Source organism: Lethenteron reissneri, unplaced genomic scaffold (assembly GCF_015708825.2).
Source record: "Lethenteron reissneri isolate LAM-NWPU_2019-01 unplaced genomic scaffold, ASM1570882v1 scaffold_1273, whole genome shotgun sequence".
Lineage (NCBI taxonomy): Eukaryota > Metazoa > Chordata > Hyperoartia > Petromyzontiformes > Petromyzontidae > Lethenteron > Lethenteron reissneri.
This window is the reverse complement of record NW_026890974.1, coordinates 96,054-113,028: the sequence shown is the minus strand read 5'-3', so window position 1 is coordinate 113,028 and position 16,975 is coordinate 96,054. Positions and strand designations below refer to the sequence as shown.

At 56.3% G+C, this 16,975-nt stretch overlaps 1 protein-coding gene across 1 annotated transcript; it reads left to right on the top strand.

Annotated features, from left to right (window-relative positions):
• Positions 1–197: 197 nt before the first annotated feature.
• On the top strand, positions 198–16,719 carry LOC133361877 (neuronal cell adhesion molecule-like). Its single transcript, XM_061580860.1, has 12 exons — positions 198–213; positions 1,530–1,635; positions 1,857–2,095; positions 2,715–2,840; positions 5,088–5,258; positions 9,055–9,163; positions 9,761–9,990; positions 11,793–11,927; positions 12,644–12,787; positions 13,878–13,989; positions 14,594–14,760; positions 16,586–16,719. The coding sequence occupies exons 1-12, from the start codon at positions 198–200 to the stop codon at positions 16,717–16,719; spliced, it is 1,689 nt and encodes a 562-aa protein (XP_061436844.1).
• The last annotated feature ends 256 nt before the right edge of the window (positions 16,720–16,975 follow it).

The following is a 16,975-nucleotide window of genomic DNA, read 5'->3' as shown; positions in this document are numbered from 1 at the left end:
AAACAGAAATGAATAATAAAATAAAACCGATGCCACGCATATAAAGGATTTATAGTGAAAAACTTTGTTTTTACGGGTTAATTTTTTACAAGTGATTTGTCCACCTTTCCTTCACTTATCGTGCTTTTGTACTGAATGTTCTCATGTCCTGACCCCGTGACCGGCGTTTGTGTAAAAGAACTTGATAGCGCATCGGAATGAAGACCTTCATCTGTATTTCTAAAACACCTCAATGCTTCTAGATTTGAAGCTTTCGTGACTGCAACGATTCATACTCTTAGGTTTTTTCGGTAAAGTCAGGGTAAAATAAAAAATAAATATTAAATAATAAAATGATGGGAACAATTATAGAAATTAAATAATATAAAATAATATTATAATAATTTTATTTCTATAATTTCTATCATTCTATAATTTATTTATTACTATTTATTTTCCCCTACGTGACTGAAATTCGCTGCCTGGATGGCTTTTAGTAGACAAACAACACGTCACAGATGTTCCATTGTAAGACCCCCAAATCTCCCTCCCATCCTTCCCCCTCCTGCCGCCCCTCCCTCTCCTACTCCCTCCCCCCTCCTTCTTGCTCCCCCCCCTTCCTCCCCTCCTAGCCAAGTGAAGGGAGCCCCCCCCCTCGTCCGACCACCCTCCCTGCCCCCACCCCGATGGCGGCTTCTTTCTCCACCACCACCACCACCACAGCCGCCGGCGGCTTCGTGGCGTTGCTGGTGTCTTTGCTGCTTGGCGCTCTTTGTGACCCCCCCCTCGTCCTGCCCCTTGACCGTGAGTAGCCCCCCCCCCCGTTAAGCTGAGACCTCCCCCCCCCCTCTACAGCACATAAGGTGCGCCTTTGGCGTCATCTGGTCCAACCCATGTGAGACTAGGCTCTAAGGAAAGCTGTCTCGGGTGTGGACCAATCAACTTCAAGGACAGTGCACATCATCAGTTATGTTTTTTGTTTGCATTACGATCGCAGGTATTGTGGTCAATGCAAACATGACTCCTTGTAAAAAAAGGGTGTCAGTTTTGTTGCCATATAAAAGGGTAAAAAAACAATGATCATATTTTTACTGGCAAATGAGGTTCCAATGGTGTAAATGCTTACCCCGCGTTCTCATACTCTGATGGTGCATTGTCTTTGAGTTGTGCGCCTTTTGGCGTCATCTGGTCCAACCCATGTGAGACTAGGCTCTAAGGAAAGCTGTCTCGGGTGTGGACCAATCAACTTCAAGGACAGTGCATACATTATCAGAGTTATGTTTTTGTTTGCATTATGGCTGCAGGTATTGTGGTCTATGCAAACATGACTCCTTGTAAAAAGGTGTCAGTTTTGTTGCCAGATAGAAGGGTAAAAAAAACAATTATAACACCTAAGGTCTTCGCTCATTTACCAGCTTCACATTCCCTGTTGCCGTACAAATACTGGAGGAAGGGCCTTTGCTATTGATGCCCCCAGGGTCTGGAATGCTGTTGCCAATAAACTGCAACATGAGTCACTACCCGTGAGCTAACCCGTTGATCTCTCGCAGTCACTCAGCCCCCGTCCATCACGCGGCAATCGCGGGAGGACTACGTCGTGGACTCACGGGACAACATCGTGCTGCAGTGTGAAGCACACGGCAACCCAGCGCCCACGTACGCTGCACACACCTCCCGCCATCCCTCCCTCCCTCCATCTCCCCTTCTTCCCGACTTCCATCCCTCCCTCCCGACTTACACCCCCCTCCCCACCTCCCTCCCTCCATCCCTAATTCACTCTCTCACTCCCTCCCCCCTCCCTTCCCTCCCCTCCCTCCCTCCCATCCCCACCACCTCCCCCCTCCCCCCCCCTCCCTCCCTCCCCTCTCGTGCTGCAGGTTCTTGTGGAGCAAAGATGGCGTCAGCTTTGACCCCGACAGTGACCCCCACGTGCGGCGCCCAGGCGACACTTCGGGGTCCTTCACCGTCGACTTGGCGGCCGCGGCGGCGGCGGAGGGCGGCGGTGACGGTGACAGTGACGGTGACGCGGTGGAGGTCTACCAGGGGGTCTACCGCTGCTCGGCGCGTAACCGGGCTGGCACGGCGCTCAGTGCCAACATCACCGTGAGGCTGGCGCGTGAGTGGGGGGGGGGGGGCACGCTCGCACCGTCAACCACCACTCACACACACAGGGCGCTAACCGCTGCACCACCACTCCCCACTCACACACACAGGGCGCTAACCGCTGCACCACCACTCCCCACTCACACACACACAGTGTGCTAACCGCTGCAACACCGCTCCCCACACACACACACAGTGTGCTAACCGCTGCACCACCGCTCCCCACACACACACACAGGGCGCTAACCGCTGCAACACCACTCCCACTGCAACACACAGAGGGCGCTAACCGCTGCACCACCACTCCCCACTCACACACACAGGGCGCTAACCGCTGCACCACCACTCCCCACTCACACACACAGGGCGCTAACCGCTGCACCACCGCTCCCCACACACACACACACAGTGTCCTAACCGCTGCACCACCGCTCCCCACACACAAAGTTGCTGAACCCGTCCTGGGCCCTCCCCTAGGTCGACTCAGCCTCAAACGAGTACCTAATGCGACGTGTAAACACGTTACCATTGCGGTGTGCGGTGCCTGACCACCAACCCATGCTACTTGCTGGCAGCACTTGCCCCGACGGTCTGTGCAGGCTACACGGGAGGTCTTTGTCTGTACCCTGCAGGCGCCCCACGGTGGCCGCGTGAGCAGCTGGCGCCCGTCATGGCCGCCGTGGGCTCCCCGGCCGTTCTGCACTGCCGCCCTCCTCCCCACGGCTTCCCTCCTCCCACCGTCTTCTGGCTGGACAGCTGTGAGTACCACGCTGGCTATGAGATGTCACAGCTGTGAGTACCACGCTGGCTATGAGATGTGGCAGCTGTGAGTACCACGCTGCCTATGAGATGTGGCAGCTGTGAGTACCACGCTGGCTATGAGATGTTACAGCTGTGAGTACCACGCTGGCTATGAGACGTGACAGCTGTGAGTACCACGCTGCCTATGAGATGTGGCAGCTGTGAGTACCACGCTGGCTATGAGATGTCACAGCTGTGAGTACCACGCTGGCTATGAGACGTGGCAGCTGTGAGTACCACGCTGGCTATGAGATGTTACAGCTGTGAGTACCACGCTGGCTGTGAGATGTCACAGCTGTGAGTACCACGCTGGCTATGAGATGTTGCAGCTGTGAGTACCGCGCTGGCTATGAGATGTGGCAGCTGTGAGTACCACGCTGGCTATGAGATGTTACAGCTGTGAGTACCGCGCTGGCTATGAGATGTTACAGCTGTGAGTACCACGCTGGCTATGAGATGTTACAGCTGTGAGTACCGCGCTGGCTATGAGATGTTACAGCTGTGAGTATCACGCTGGCTATGAGATGTTGCAGCTGTGAGTACCGCGCTGGCTATGAGATGTTGACTACCTCGCCTGGCACGCAGGAGGTCTTGGGTTCGATCCCGACCCTGACGACGCCTGCTGCTGTATATTTGGAGTTTGCGTGTCTCTCTCATCATCATCACGGTGGCTATGAGATGTTGACTACCTCGCCTGGTGTACAGGAGGTCGTGGGTTCGATCCCGACCCTGACGCCTGCTGCTGTATATTTGTAGTTTGCGTGTCTCTCTCTCTCCCATCGCGTTGTTTGCATCGTTGGTTGTTGTAACTCGCTGACCCCATGCCCACACTGGACATCCGCGTTCTTCAGCTTCCGCGCGGCCGCTGATGTGGATGCAGAGCGACGGCCACAATGTCACATTCGGGTGGTCGTGCCAGACGACCCCACCCTGAGTAGCGGAGCGGTGAATCGTCCCGTGATGTCCCTTAGGCCCTTCCCCTGACCCCCCCCTCAGGCCCCTCCTCTGATCCCCCCTTCCTTAGGCCCCTCCCCTCTCCGTACCCGGCAGTAGGTCTCCACCAATCAAAGAGCTGTTTGTATTATATATTTATTTATGCACGACAGACAGGTATATAATCCCTGGTGGGCAGTGTGGAACATTTCGATTTAAAGCTTTCGTGACTGCAGGTACAGTGATACCTCGGTTCACGAACTTAATTCGTGAACTGACTGGTCGCGAACCGAATTGGTCGTGAAACGAGGCACATTTTCCCATAGGGTTCAATGTAAATCCGGTTAATCCGTTCTGACCTTTTTTTTTTGGTTTTTGAAGCACAAAAATATTAAACAAATTACAATACACATTAGTACTGTGCAGTATAGTAATGCATAAAGAGAGAACACTAACCTTGCTTGAGATGACTTCAGTAAGCACTCAAACGGGTGAACTGTACAATACAGTAAGTACAGTATTGTACAGTACAGTAGTACAGTACAGTACTGTATGTGCTAAAAAGCACACCAAAAAGCAAAAAGTCACTGAAAGTGTCTTCGCAGTACTCAAAGTACTTCTTTCTGTGTCTCTTCTTCTCTCCACGATCTTCCTACAGGAAGTCACGACCATGTGACAGCCTGGAAATGGCATTAAAATGGCCGCGGCTCCTGTTCGTGAACCGAAGCGGAGTTCGTGAACCAGAGCACATTTTTATTAACTTTTCTGTTCGTGAACGGAGTTGTTCGTGAACAGAAGCGTTCGTGAACCGAGGTATCACTGTATTCATCTTCTTGGTTCTTTCGGTAAAGTCACGTAGAAGGGAAGTAATAAAATAATAAAAAGAAAACATATGTTTTATTTTATTATAAAATAATAAAAATAAAACACATTATGTTTTATTTTTATTATTTTATTACTTCCCTTCTAAGTCACTTTACCGAAAGAACCACGAAGAGTGTGGAACATTGTTCCTACCTGTATAACGATTCTGATCTCCTCAATCCCTCCCCCCGCCGCCCCTCCGACTGCCCACCGCCCTCCACCCCGGGGTGGTGCCACCACCGCCACCACCACCACCGCCACCACCACCACCACCACCACCGCCACCGCCGCCACCACCACCACCACTGCCACCACCACCACCACCGCCACCGCCGCCACCACCGTCACCACCACCACCACCGCCACCACCACCGCCGCCACCACCGCCACCACCACCACCGCCGCAGCCGTGGAGAAAGTGCCGCTGGATGGGCGAGTGACGCAGGGTCCGGAGGGTGACCTGCATTTCGCCAACGTGCTCCCCGGCGACGAGGGTGACTACGTGTGCCACGCGCGCTACCCGCACACGGGGGGCACCATCCGCCACAAGCAGCCGCTACGGCTGGTCGTCACACGCGGTGAGTGGCGGCAGCGGTGGCAAACGCCGGGAAGTGCGTGCGTGGACGTGTGCGTGTGTGTGTACGTGTGTGTGTGTGTACGTGTGTGTGTACGCGTGTGTGGGCGCGTGGACGTGTGTGTGTGTGGACGTGTTTGTGTGTGCGTGTACGTGTGTACGTGTGTACGTGTGTGCATGGACGTGTGTGCGTGTGTGTGTACGTGTGTGTGTGGACGTGTGTGTGTGTGTACGTATGTGTGCGTGGCCGTGTGTGTGTGTGTACGTGTGTGCGTGTGTGTGTACGTGTGTGTGTGTGCGTGTGTGTGTACGTGTGTGTGTGTGTGGACGTGTGTGTGTGTGTGTACGTGTGTGTGTGCGTGTGTGTGTATGTGTGTGTGTGCGTGGACGTGTGTGTGTGTGTACGTGTGTGTGCGTGGACATGTGTGGACGTGTGTAGACGTGTGTGTGTGTGTGCGTGTGTGGCCGTGTGTGTGTGTGTGCGTGGACGTGTGTGTGTGTACGTGTGTGTGTACGCGTGTGTGTGTGCGTGGACGTGTGCGTGCGTGTGTGTGTGCGTGGACGTGTGCGTGTGTGTGTACGTGTGTGTGTGTGCGTGTGTACGTGTGTGTGTGTGTACGTGTGTGTGTGTGTGTACGTGTGTGTGTGCGTGTGTGTGTGTGTGTGCGTGGACGTGTGTGTGTGTGTACGTGTGTGTGTGTGCGTGGACATGTGTGGACGTGTGTAGACGTGTGTGTGTGTGTGCGTGTGTGGCCGTGTGTGTGTGTGTGCGTGGACGTGTGTGTGTGTACGTGTGTGTGTACGCGTGTGTGTGTGCGTGGACGTGTGCGTGCGTGTGTGTGTGCGTGGACGTGTGCGTGTGTGTGTACGTGTGTGTGTGTACGTGTGTGTGTATGTGTGTACGTGTGTGTGTGTACGTGTGTGTGTGTGTACGTGTGTGTGTACGTGTGTGTGTGTGCGTGTGTGGACGTGTGTGTGTGTGCACGTGTGTGTGTGTACGTGTGTGTGTGTACGTGTGTGTGTGTGCGTGTGTGTGTACGTGTGTGTGTACGTGTGTGTGTACGTGTGTGTGTACGTGTGTGTGTGTACGTGTGTGTGTGCGTACGTGTGTGCGTGTGTGTGTGTGTGAGTGGCTGGCTGAGGTGCCATCTGTTGAGGAAGTACTTAAGGCGATCCGGAGTCTGAGACCAGGAAAGGCACCGTGCAGAGATGATCTCCCGAGCGAAATGCTGAGGGAGGGTGGCGTTTGTGCACATACTGCCCTATATGACATCATAACAACAGTCTGGACCGCTGGACGGGTACCGCAGGATTGGAAGGATGCCCTGGTGGTCCCCCTCTTTAAGAAGGGGGACCGCACAGATTGTAACAACTACAGGGGCATCTCACTCCTCAGTGTGCCGGGAAAGGTCCTGGCAAGGATTATTCAACATCGCCTTGCTAGGCACGCTGAGGAGAGGCTTGCGGAACCCCAATGCGGTTTCAGGAAAGGGCGGTCCTGCACAGATGCCATATTTTCTGTCCGTCTGCTACAGCAGAGGTGTAGGCAATTCCAACAAGACCTGCATCTCTGCTTTATTGACCTGGTCAAGGTTTATGATACCATCAATAGGCCTGGGCTCTGGGGTGTTCTTTGTGCTTTCGGAGTCCCTGACCCTCTGCTCACGATCATTAAGGACCTTCATGATGGTGAGCGGGCCCGGGTAAAACTACGTGGCCGGGAGTCGGAGCCTTTACCTGTACACCTTGGGGTGCGACAGGGATGTCGTTTGGCTCCCACATTATTTAACATCTATTTCGACTACGTAGTTCGGGAAGCCTTCAATAGCTGTACCGGAGGAATTTCCATTTGGTACAGATATAATGGGAGGCTGTTCGACGCCCGGGTGCGATCAAGGGATGGCTCCCTATTGGTCAACCACGTTATGTATGCTGATGATTTGGTAATAGCTGCTCATTCAGAAGAGGAGTTGGAGACGCTGCTGCTGAGACTGGAGCGTGCCACTAAGAGGTGGGGCCTTACCATCAGCCCCCCCAAAACTAAGCACCTGCCTGGGTATTTTGTACCATCGGACACTCCACCCCCACAACTCCCAATCGGTGATGGGGAAATTGTGGAGAGAGTGGAGAGTTTCCCATACCTGGGCAGTGTGCTTATGACCGGTTCCAGTTTAACAGCAGAGGTCTCACTCCGAATCAGTCGAGCGGAAATATCTTTTCATTGGTTGCGTAACGATGTGTGGAAGCTACCTGGTCTGTCGCTCCGCACGAAGCTTCAGGTCTTCTCGGCCACGGTCATTCCCTCCCTGCTCTACGCTTGCGAAACGTGGACCCCCCTAATGGAGCATCTTCGCCGGTTGGAAACATTTAGGCTGGCCTGCCTACGATCCATCCTGGGTTTAACCAGGCTGGATTGTGTGAGGAGCTCACAAATCCTTGAAAGATCTGGGCAAAGTCCCACCGGTGAGCTCCTCCGGTAGGCAAGGCTGCGTTGGCTGGGTCATGTAGCCCGCATGCCCAGCCACCGCATGCCTAAACAGCTTTTGTTCGGCCGGATCGAGGGGGCTAAACGGGCGCGGCACGGGCTGGAGAAGAGATGGAGTGATGTGGTTCGGGAGGACTTGGAGCTGAGTGGACTTGCCGATGACTGGTACCAGCGGTGTCAAGATCGGCCTCAGTGGAGGAGGCTCGTGAAGGACGCTACTGGGCAGTTGGAGGCAGTCGCCCTCCAACAACAGTGGAGGGCGGAGGAGCGACGCTCACAACAACGAACAGAGCGCCGGGTGGCTAAAGCACAGCAAGTTGGCACAGTAGGGGGCACAGGTGGTGCATCAGCCAGTCATCTCGGTCAACTCGGTCAGTCGACCCGTGGCACCTGCTGGGTCTGCCCCGTGACCTCCTTGCCAGCGGGCGTTCGACACTTCACGTGGCCTCAAGGTGCACTTGGCCTGGCACAAGCGTCGTGGTGACGTCACCGCCACTTAGTGGCGAATGGCGGTTGTTGTGTGCGTGTACGTGTGTGTGTGTGGACGTGTGTGTGTGTACGTGTGTGTGTGTGTGTACGTCTGTGTGTGTACGTGTGTGCGTGTGTGTATGTGTGTGTGTGTACGTGTGTGTGTGTACGTGTGTGTGTGTACGTGTGTGTACGTGTGTGTACGTGTGTGTGTACGTGTGTGTGTGTACGTGTGCGTGTGTACGTGTGTGTGTGTGTACGTGTGTGTGTGTACGTGTGTGTGCGTACGTGTGTGCGTGTGTGTACGTGTGTGTGTGTACGTGTGTGTGTGTACGTGTGGGGAGCGGTAGTGTAGCGGTTAGCGCGCTGCGCTATGAACCTGGCGACCCGGGTTCGATTCCCGCTCACGGCTAACACCAGTGACGATTTTCTGAACCGGTCCTGGGCCTCCCCTAGGTCGACTCAGCCTTAAATGAGTACCTGGTGCGGTGTGTAAACATCGCCACTAGGGAGACAAAGGCGGTCGGGCGTGGTGCTGGCCACCCACCCCCTCGTGTACCGTTGTGGCCTTCATAGGTGCTCGCTAACAGCACTTGCCCCTACAGTCTGTTCAGGCTATACGGGGGATCTTTATCTTTTGTGTACGTGTGTGTGTACGTGTGTGTGTGCGTGTGTGTACGTGTGTGTACGTGTGTGCGTACGTATGCGCGTGTTCACATAACCGTCACCGGTGTTGCCCTACGGCGGGAATCAAACTCGGCTCGTGGCCAGCTTTTGTAGCGCAGTGTAGACGCTAACCACTGTGCCACCGCTCCCCGCGCACCCCACGTGGATGATGCACACGCAGAGCGTCCGTCAAAAAGCCGGCCGGTGTTCGTGGAGCCCGCGGGGGAGACGAGCAGCAAGGTGGTGCTCACCGGGGAGACGCTGCTGTTGACGTGCATCACACGAGGCCTGTACGTACACACACGCACGCACACGCACACAAGACAAAGATCCCCCGTGTAGCCTTAACAGACTGTAAGGGCAAGTGCTGTTAGCGAGCACCTATGAAGGCCGGAACGGCACACGAGGGGGTGGGTGGCCAGCAACCACGCCCGACTGCCTTTGTCTCCCCAGTGGCGATGTTTACACACCGCACCAGGTACTCATTTAAGGCTGAGTCGACCTAGGGGAGGCCCGGGACCGGTTCAAATAATCGTCACTGTTGGTGTTGGCCGTGAGCGGGAATCGAACTCGTGTCGCCGGGTTCGTAGCGCAGCGCGCTAACCACTACACTACCGCTCCCCACACACACGCACGCACACATCTACACACACACAAGTGCAACACAACAACAACCGCAATTCGCCACTAAGTGGCGTTGACGTCACTTGCGCCAGGCCATGTGCGCCTTGAGGCTACCACGTGAAGTGTCGAACGCCCGCTGGCAGGAGGTCACGGGGCAGACCCAGCAGGTGCCACGGGTCAACTGACACACACACACGTGCACACACACACACACACGTGCGCGCGTGTGTGTGCGTGTGCGTTCCCTGTGTGTGTGTGCGTAGCCCCACGCCGGAGGTGAGCTGGAGCAAGTGGGGTGGGATGTTGTTGTCGTCGGATGAGGAAGCCGCCCCCCTCGACGCACCCCCCGGCACGGCTCCGGCACGAGGCCGGCACGACCCCGGCACGACGCTGGCCATCCGCAACGCGACGCTGTCACACGGCGGCAGCTACCAGTGCCGCGCCTTCAACAGCGAGGGCGTGGCGCTGCACACCGTCACGGTCACCGTGGAAGGTGTGCGCCTGTGTGTGTGTGTGTGCACCTGTGTGTGTGTGTGTGTGTTTGCGCCTGTGTGTGTGTCTGTGTGTGTGTGTTTGTGCCTGTGTGTGTGTCTGTGTGCCTGTGTCTGTGTGCACCTGTGCGTGCGTGTGCCTGCGTGTGCCTGCGTGTGTGCGTCCGTGCGCCTGTGTGTGTGCCTGCGTGTGTGCGTGCGTGTGCGTGCGTGTGCGTGTGCCTGCGTGTGCGTGTGCGTGCGCCTGTGTGCGTGCGTGTGTGTGTGCGTGCGTGTGCGTGCGTGTGCGTGCGTGTGCCTGTGTGTGTGCCTGCGTGTGTGCGTGTGCGTGCGTGCGTGTGCGTGCGTGTGCCTGTGTGTGTGCCTGCGTCTGTGCGTGCATGTGTGTGCCTGTGTGTGTGCCTGTGTGTGTGCCTGTGTGTGTGCGTGTGTGTGTGTCTATGTGCGTGCCTGTGCCTGTGTGTGTATGTGTGCCTGTGTGCACCTGTGTGTGCCTGCGTGTGTCTGTGTGCACCTGTGTGTGCATGCGTGTGTATGTGTGTGCGTGCGTGTGCCTGCGTGCGTGTGCCTGTGTGTGTCTGTGTGTGTGTGTGCCTGTGTGTGTGTGTCTGTGTGCCTGTGTGCGTGTGCGCCTGTGTGTGTCTGTGTGTGCCTGTGTGTGTGTCTGTGTGCCTGTGTGTGTGTGCCTGTGTATGTGTGCGTGCGTGTGCCTGTGTGTATGTGTGTGTGCCTGCGTGTGTGTGTGCCTGCGTGTGTGCGTGCCTGTGTGTGTGCCTACGTGTGTGCGTGCGTGTGTGTGTGTGTGCGTGCATGTGTCTGCGTGCGTGTGTGTGCGTGCGTGTATCTGCGTGCGTGTGTGTGCGTGTGCCTGCGTGTGTGCCTGTGTGTGTGCCTGTGTGTGTGTGCGTACGTGTGCCTGCGTGTGTGCCTGCGTGTGTGTGTGTGCGCCTGCGTGTGTGTGTGCATGCGTGTGCGTGTGCCTGCGTGCGTGTGCCTGCCTGCGTGTGTGTGTGCGTGTGTGTGTGTGCGTGCGTGTGCGTGTGCCTGCGTGCGTGTGCCTGCCTGCGTGCGTGTGTGTGCGTGTGTGTGTGTGCGTGTGTGTGTGTGCGTGTGTGTGCGTGTGTGCGCGTGGCGGAGTGGTGGCTCAGGTGTTAGCGCCACTCCGCTACGAACCCGGCAACAACCTCGAGTTCCCATTCACAGCCGGGGGTCTGCCTCCATTCTCCCTCCGCTGTCTGGTGGTGCTGCTGCTGCTGCTGGGGTGGTGGTCCCTGTCTATAGGAAGCCGGCCACACCGATGGTGACTGACACCTCGCTTTGTTCATTTCCATCAGCCGCCTTTCCCTATCGCAGGTGGGGACCCCCCCCCCCCACCCACCCCCCTGTCTGGTTCTGCCTTGACACTCGCTGGTGCCGCGCGACACTCGCTGGTGCCGTGTGAAAGTCGCGTGGGTTTGTTCGTCCGAGAGCCGGTCCGCCTGTGAGCTACGTAGCTCAGTGGACCTGCCTGGTAACCACACATGTGTGATGTCTAGTTGACAAGCAAGGGACATTGTCTAACCCCTCCTCCCCCCCTGTCCCCTCCGCCCTCCCCCCCCCTCCTCCTCTTCCTCCCTCCTCCTCCTCCCCCCTCCCTCCTCCCCCCCCCTCCTCCTCCCCCCCCTCCTCCTCCTCCCCCCCCTCCTTCCCCCCCTCCTCCTCCCCCCTGCCTCCTCCTCCCCCCTCTCCTCCTCCTTACCCCCTTTTCCTCCTCCCCCCTCCTCCTCCTCCCCTCGCTCCCCCTCCTCCTCCCCCCCGCCCCCCCCCCCGCCCTCTCTGTTCGCTCCGCTGCCAGAGAGCCGCAGCTACGCGCCGGGGGACAGCGCCAAGCTCACGTGCTTCGCAAGCGGAATCCCCGCACCGACCATCCGCTGGTTCCTCAACGGTGTGCCCATCGACGGTGAGACGCGGGGGGGGGGGGGTCAGTCTCGCTCGCCCACTCGCCCCGCCCGCTCACTCGCGGATCGATCGCACGCTCGCTCGCCCGCTTGTCCACCGACGTGCACGTGCACACGCTCGTCAGCCGATCGCTCGGTCGACCGATCGCGGTAAAATCACACGCTCGGTCAACCAGTCGCCCGCTCACTCGCCCACTCACTCGCCCGCTCACTCATCCGCTCACTCGCCCGCTCACTCGCCCGCTCACTCGCCCGCTCACCCGCCCGCTCACTCGTCCGCTCACTCGCCCGCTCACCCGCTCGCTCACCCGCCCGCTCACCCGCCCGCTCACTCGCCCGCTCACTCGCCCGCTCACTGGCCCGCTCACTCGCCCGCTCACCCGCCCGCTCACCCGCCCGCTCACTCGCCCGCTCACTCGTCCGCTCACTCGCCCGCTCACCCGCCCGCTCACCTGCCCACTCACTCGCCCGCTCACTCGTCCGCTCACTCGCCCGCTCACTTGCCCGCAATGTGCACGCCCTCACCCAGCCGGTCGCACGCTCACCCACAGGACGTAGCGAAGTGAGCCGGATCACGCCGCGTTGCGCTAAATGCATCCTGCCAAACAATGTCAAATCGCGCTCAGACCATTCCACATCGTGGTTAAAATCGTTCCGCATCGTGCGCCGAGACCGCGCCAAACCGTGCCGGGCGTCGTGCCGCCGTGCCACGGAGCAGAAGCCCCCGCGGTGCCAGACCGGCGGGTGGACCGCGACTTCCTGACGCTGCCCTGGCTGCGGGAGGAAGACACCGGCGTGTACCAGTGCCAGGCCTCCAACCGTCACGGCACCATCCTGGCCAACGCCTACGTCAACGTCCTGGGTGAGAGCCGCACGTAGCCAACTATGACGGTCGGAGGTGCGGGGGAAGGACGACTGAGTCTCTATGCGAATCTGTGGGTCTCTGTGTGAGTCTGTGGGTCTCTGTGTCAGTCTGTGGGTCTCTGTGTCAGTCTGTGGGTCGCTGTGTGAGTCTGTGGGTCTCTGTGTGAGTCTATGGGTCGCTGTGTGAGTCTGTAGGTCTCTGTGTGAGTCTATGGGTCTCTGTGTGAGTAGTCTGTGGGTCTCTGTGTGAGTCTGTAGGTCTCTGTGTGAGTCTATGGGTCTCTGTGTGATGAGTCTGTGAGTCTCTGTGTGATGAGTCTATGGGTCTCTGTGTGATGAGTATGTGGGTCTCTGTGTGATGAGTCTGTGGGTCTCTGTGTGATGAGTCTATGGGTCTCTGTGTGAGTCTATGGGTCTCTGTGTGATGAGTCTGTGGGTCTCTGTGTCAGTCTGTGGGTCTCTGTGTCAGTCTGTGGGTCGCTGTGTGAGTCTGTGGGTCTCTGTGTGAGTCTATGGGTCGCTGTGTGAGTCTGTAGGTCTCTGTGTGAGTCTATGGGTCTCTGTGTGAGTAGTCTGTGGGTCTCTGTGTGAGTCTGTAGGTCTCTGTGTGAGTCTATGGGTCTCTGTGTGATGAGTCTGTGAGTCTCTGTGTGATGAGTCTATGGGTCTCTGTGTGATGAGTCTATGGGTCTCTGTGTGAGTCTATGGGTCTCTGTGTGATGAGTCTGTGGGTCTCTGTGTGAGTCCTCTCGGCAAGCATCTGTCTTGCTTCTCCTCGTGTTGTTCCCCCCTTCAAACCCTCCTCCTCCTCCCTCCTCCTCCCTCCCCCTCCACATTCCACCTCCTGTGTTCCGTGGAGGGATAACCACTCAGTGTCTCCCTCCGCTCTTCCTCCGCTCCTCATTCTCCAATCTCCTCTCTCTCTTTCTCACTTCCCTCCTGAAGCTTCCCTCGTCAATTCCTGCCACCACCCCCCAAGATCTCCTCCTGCTTCACCTGGTGGCATCTCTGCTGCGGTTCCACAACATTCCTCTAACCCAGCAACCCTCCCTCCCCCCTGCCCCATCCCACCACCACCTCTCGCACAGCCGTGGCCCCACGGATGCTGTCGAAGCCGGACAGGCTGTACACGGCCACAGAGGGACAGGCCGCGTACTTGGAATGTGCCGTGTTTGGGTTGCCACGTCCCAACATCCTGTGGTGAGACCGACGCTGGCCCGGCTATTTTACTGCCTCCATGAACTAAACACTGTCAAGGATGACGTAGTGTAGTTCATACTGGTAATTCTCTAACCCTAATACTGATTTAAAGCTTTCGTGACTGCAGGGATTCATCTTCTTGGTTCTTTCGGTAAAGTCACGTAGAAGGGAAATAATAAAATTATAAAAATAAAACATTATAAAATACAATTCTCACGACGTTTCGGCCACAACGCAAGCAGCCGTCCTCATGTGAAGAACTGCTGTATGTGTGTGTGTGACACACACACACACACAGTGAAACTGCTGTGTGTGTGTGACACACACAGTGAAACTGGGTGTGTGTGTGTGCAACACTCACACACACACAGTAAAACTGTATGTGTATGTGTGCAACACACACACACACACAGTGAAACTGTGTGTGTGTGTGTGCAACACACACACACAGTGAAACTGCTGTGTGTGTGTGACACACACAGTGAAACTGCTGTGTGTGTGTGTACAACACTCACACACACACAGTGAAACTGCTGTGTGTGTGTGTACAACACTCAAGACTCCCCCCCCCCCCCTCCTCTTTGCTTACGCCGCGCACCGCCAGGTTCCAGGGCGAGCACGGCGCATCCCTGGCGAGCGAGCGCCACCAAACCTTCGCCAACGGCACGCTGCTCATCTCGGACCTGTCGCCTGCCGACTCCGACACGTACACCTGCTACGCGGTCAACAAGCTGCACCACCAGCAGCTCCAGGCACGCCTCTACGTCGAAGGTTTGCACACCGAGACCGATAGACTCATCACAACGAGACCGATAGACTCACACAGAACCATAGACTCACCACAGAGAGACCCATAGACTCACACAGACCCATAGACTCATCACACAGAGACCCATAGACTCACACAGACCCATAGACTCATCACACAGAGACCGATAGACTCACACAGACCCATAGACAGACCCATAGACTCATCACACAGAGACCGATAGACTCACACAGACCCATAGACTCATCACACAGAGACCCATAGACTCATCACACAGAGACCGCTAGACTCACACAGACCCATAGACTCACCACACAGACCCATTGCCCATTGACTCATCACACAGAGACCCATAGACTCACACAGACCCATAGACTCACCACACAGAGACCCATAGACTCATCACACAGAGACCCATAGACTCATCACACAGAGACCCATAGACTCACACAGACCCATAGACTCATCACACAGAGACCCATAGACTCATCACACTGAGACCGATAGACTCACACAGACCCATAGACTCACCACACAGAGACCCATAGACTCATCATGCAGAGACCCATAGACTCATCACACAGAGACCCATAGACTCATCACACAGAGACCCATAGACTCATCACACAGAGACACATAGACTCATCACACAGAGACCGATAGACTCACACAGACCCATAGACTCATCACACCGAGACACACAGACTCATCACACAGAGACCGATAGACTCACACAGACCCATAGACTCACCACACCGAGACCCACAGACTCATCACACAGAGACCCACAGACTCACCACACAGAGACCCACAGACTCATCACACAGAGACCCACAGACTCACCACACAGAGACCCACAGACTCACCACACAGAGACCCACAGACTCATCACACAGAGACCCACAGACTCACCACACAGAGACCCACAGACTCACCACACAGAGACCCACAGACTCACCACACAGAGACCCACAGACTCATCACACAGAGACCCATAGACTCATCACACAGAGACCCATAGACTCACACAGACCCATAGACTCATCACACAGAGACCCATAGACTCGTCACACAGAGACCCATAGACTTACACAGACCCAGACTCACCACACAGAGACCCATAGACTCATCACACAGAGACCCATAGACTCACACAGACCCATAGACTTATCACACAGAGACCCATAGACTCATCACACAGAGACCCATAGACTCACACAGACCCATAGACTCATCACACAGAGACCCATAGACTCATCACACTGAGACCGATAGACTCACACAGACCCATAGACTCATCATGCAGAGACCCATAGACTCATCACACAGAGACCCATAGACTCATCACACAGAGACCCATAGACTCATCACACAGAGACACATAGACTCATGAGTCTATGGGTCTCTGTGTGATGAATCTATGGGTCTCTGTGTGATGAGTCTATGGGTCTCTGTGTGATGAGTCTATGGGTCTGTGTGATGAGTCTGTGGGCCTCTGTGTGGTGAGTCTGTGGGTCTCTGTGTGGTGAGTCCACGATGTTTTTCATTTGCCGGACAGCTTCAATGGAGCCAGTTGGATCGCTGTGCACAAGATGGCGGTGATGGCTTGTCTAGTCTCCGGGGGGGTTCGTGTATCAGGTAGATCGATGGTGGCCGCTGATTATGAAAGACGAACCAGGAGGGTCACCAAGGCAGTGAAATGAGTCCGGTCCCAGTGTTTTTATTATCGATGACAAGTCACATCGCTCGTGGCACGGGCGACTACGACGCTCGCCGTTGCTGGATTTCTCTCTGCTCTCCGTGACCCCCCCGACCCCCCACCCCCAGCCCGCTCCTCGTCAGAAGAAGAGGCGGTCGCCACGACGACTCAGAGCCCCTTCGTCATCTCCGCAATGGGCGTGGTGGTGGCGGCGGCCATGCTCCCGCTAGTGACGCTTGCGGTGGTCGCCGCGTGCCTGTGAAGGCGGCGGCAGCAGAGCCCCCTGGTGAGCGGCGGTGGCACCGTGGCTGACCAATCAATCAAGCGTCGTGGCAGTACAGGTTCTTTCGGTAAAGTGACGTATAAAGAGAAAATAATAAATTAAATACAAGCATACGACGTTTCGACTGCAACGCAAGCAATCGTCATCAGGTATAAATGAAACGGAAACACAAATGTAGTATACTTAGAAATGTAATGTAATACAACAGAGAGTCGGAACAGGACCCTGCGGTGTG

What these genes read in the sequence shown, in the direction of transcription:
- LOC133361877 (XM_061580860.1), top strand. An exon ending in CGTCTTCTGGCTGGACAGCT is followed by an intron (nt 2,841 to 5,087) that starts GTGAGTACCACG and finishes CCACCGCCGCAG; the next exon opens with CCGTGGAGAAAGTGCCGCTG. An exon ending in GGCACGCCTCTACGTCGAAG is followed by an intron (nt 14,761 to 16,585) that starts GTTTGCACACCG and finishes CCCCACCCCCAG; the next exon opens with CCCGCTCCTCGTCAGAAGAA.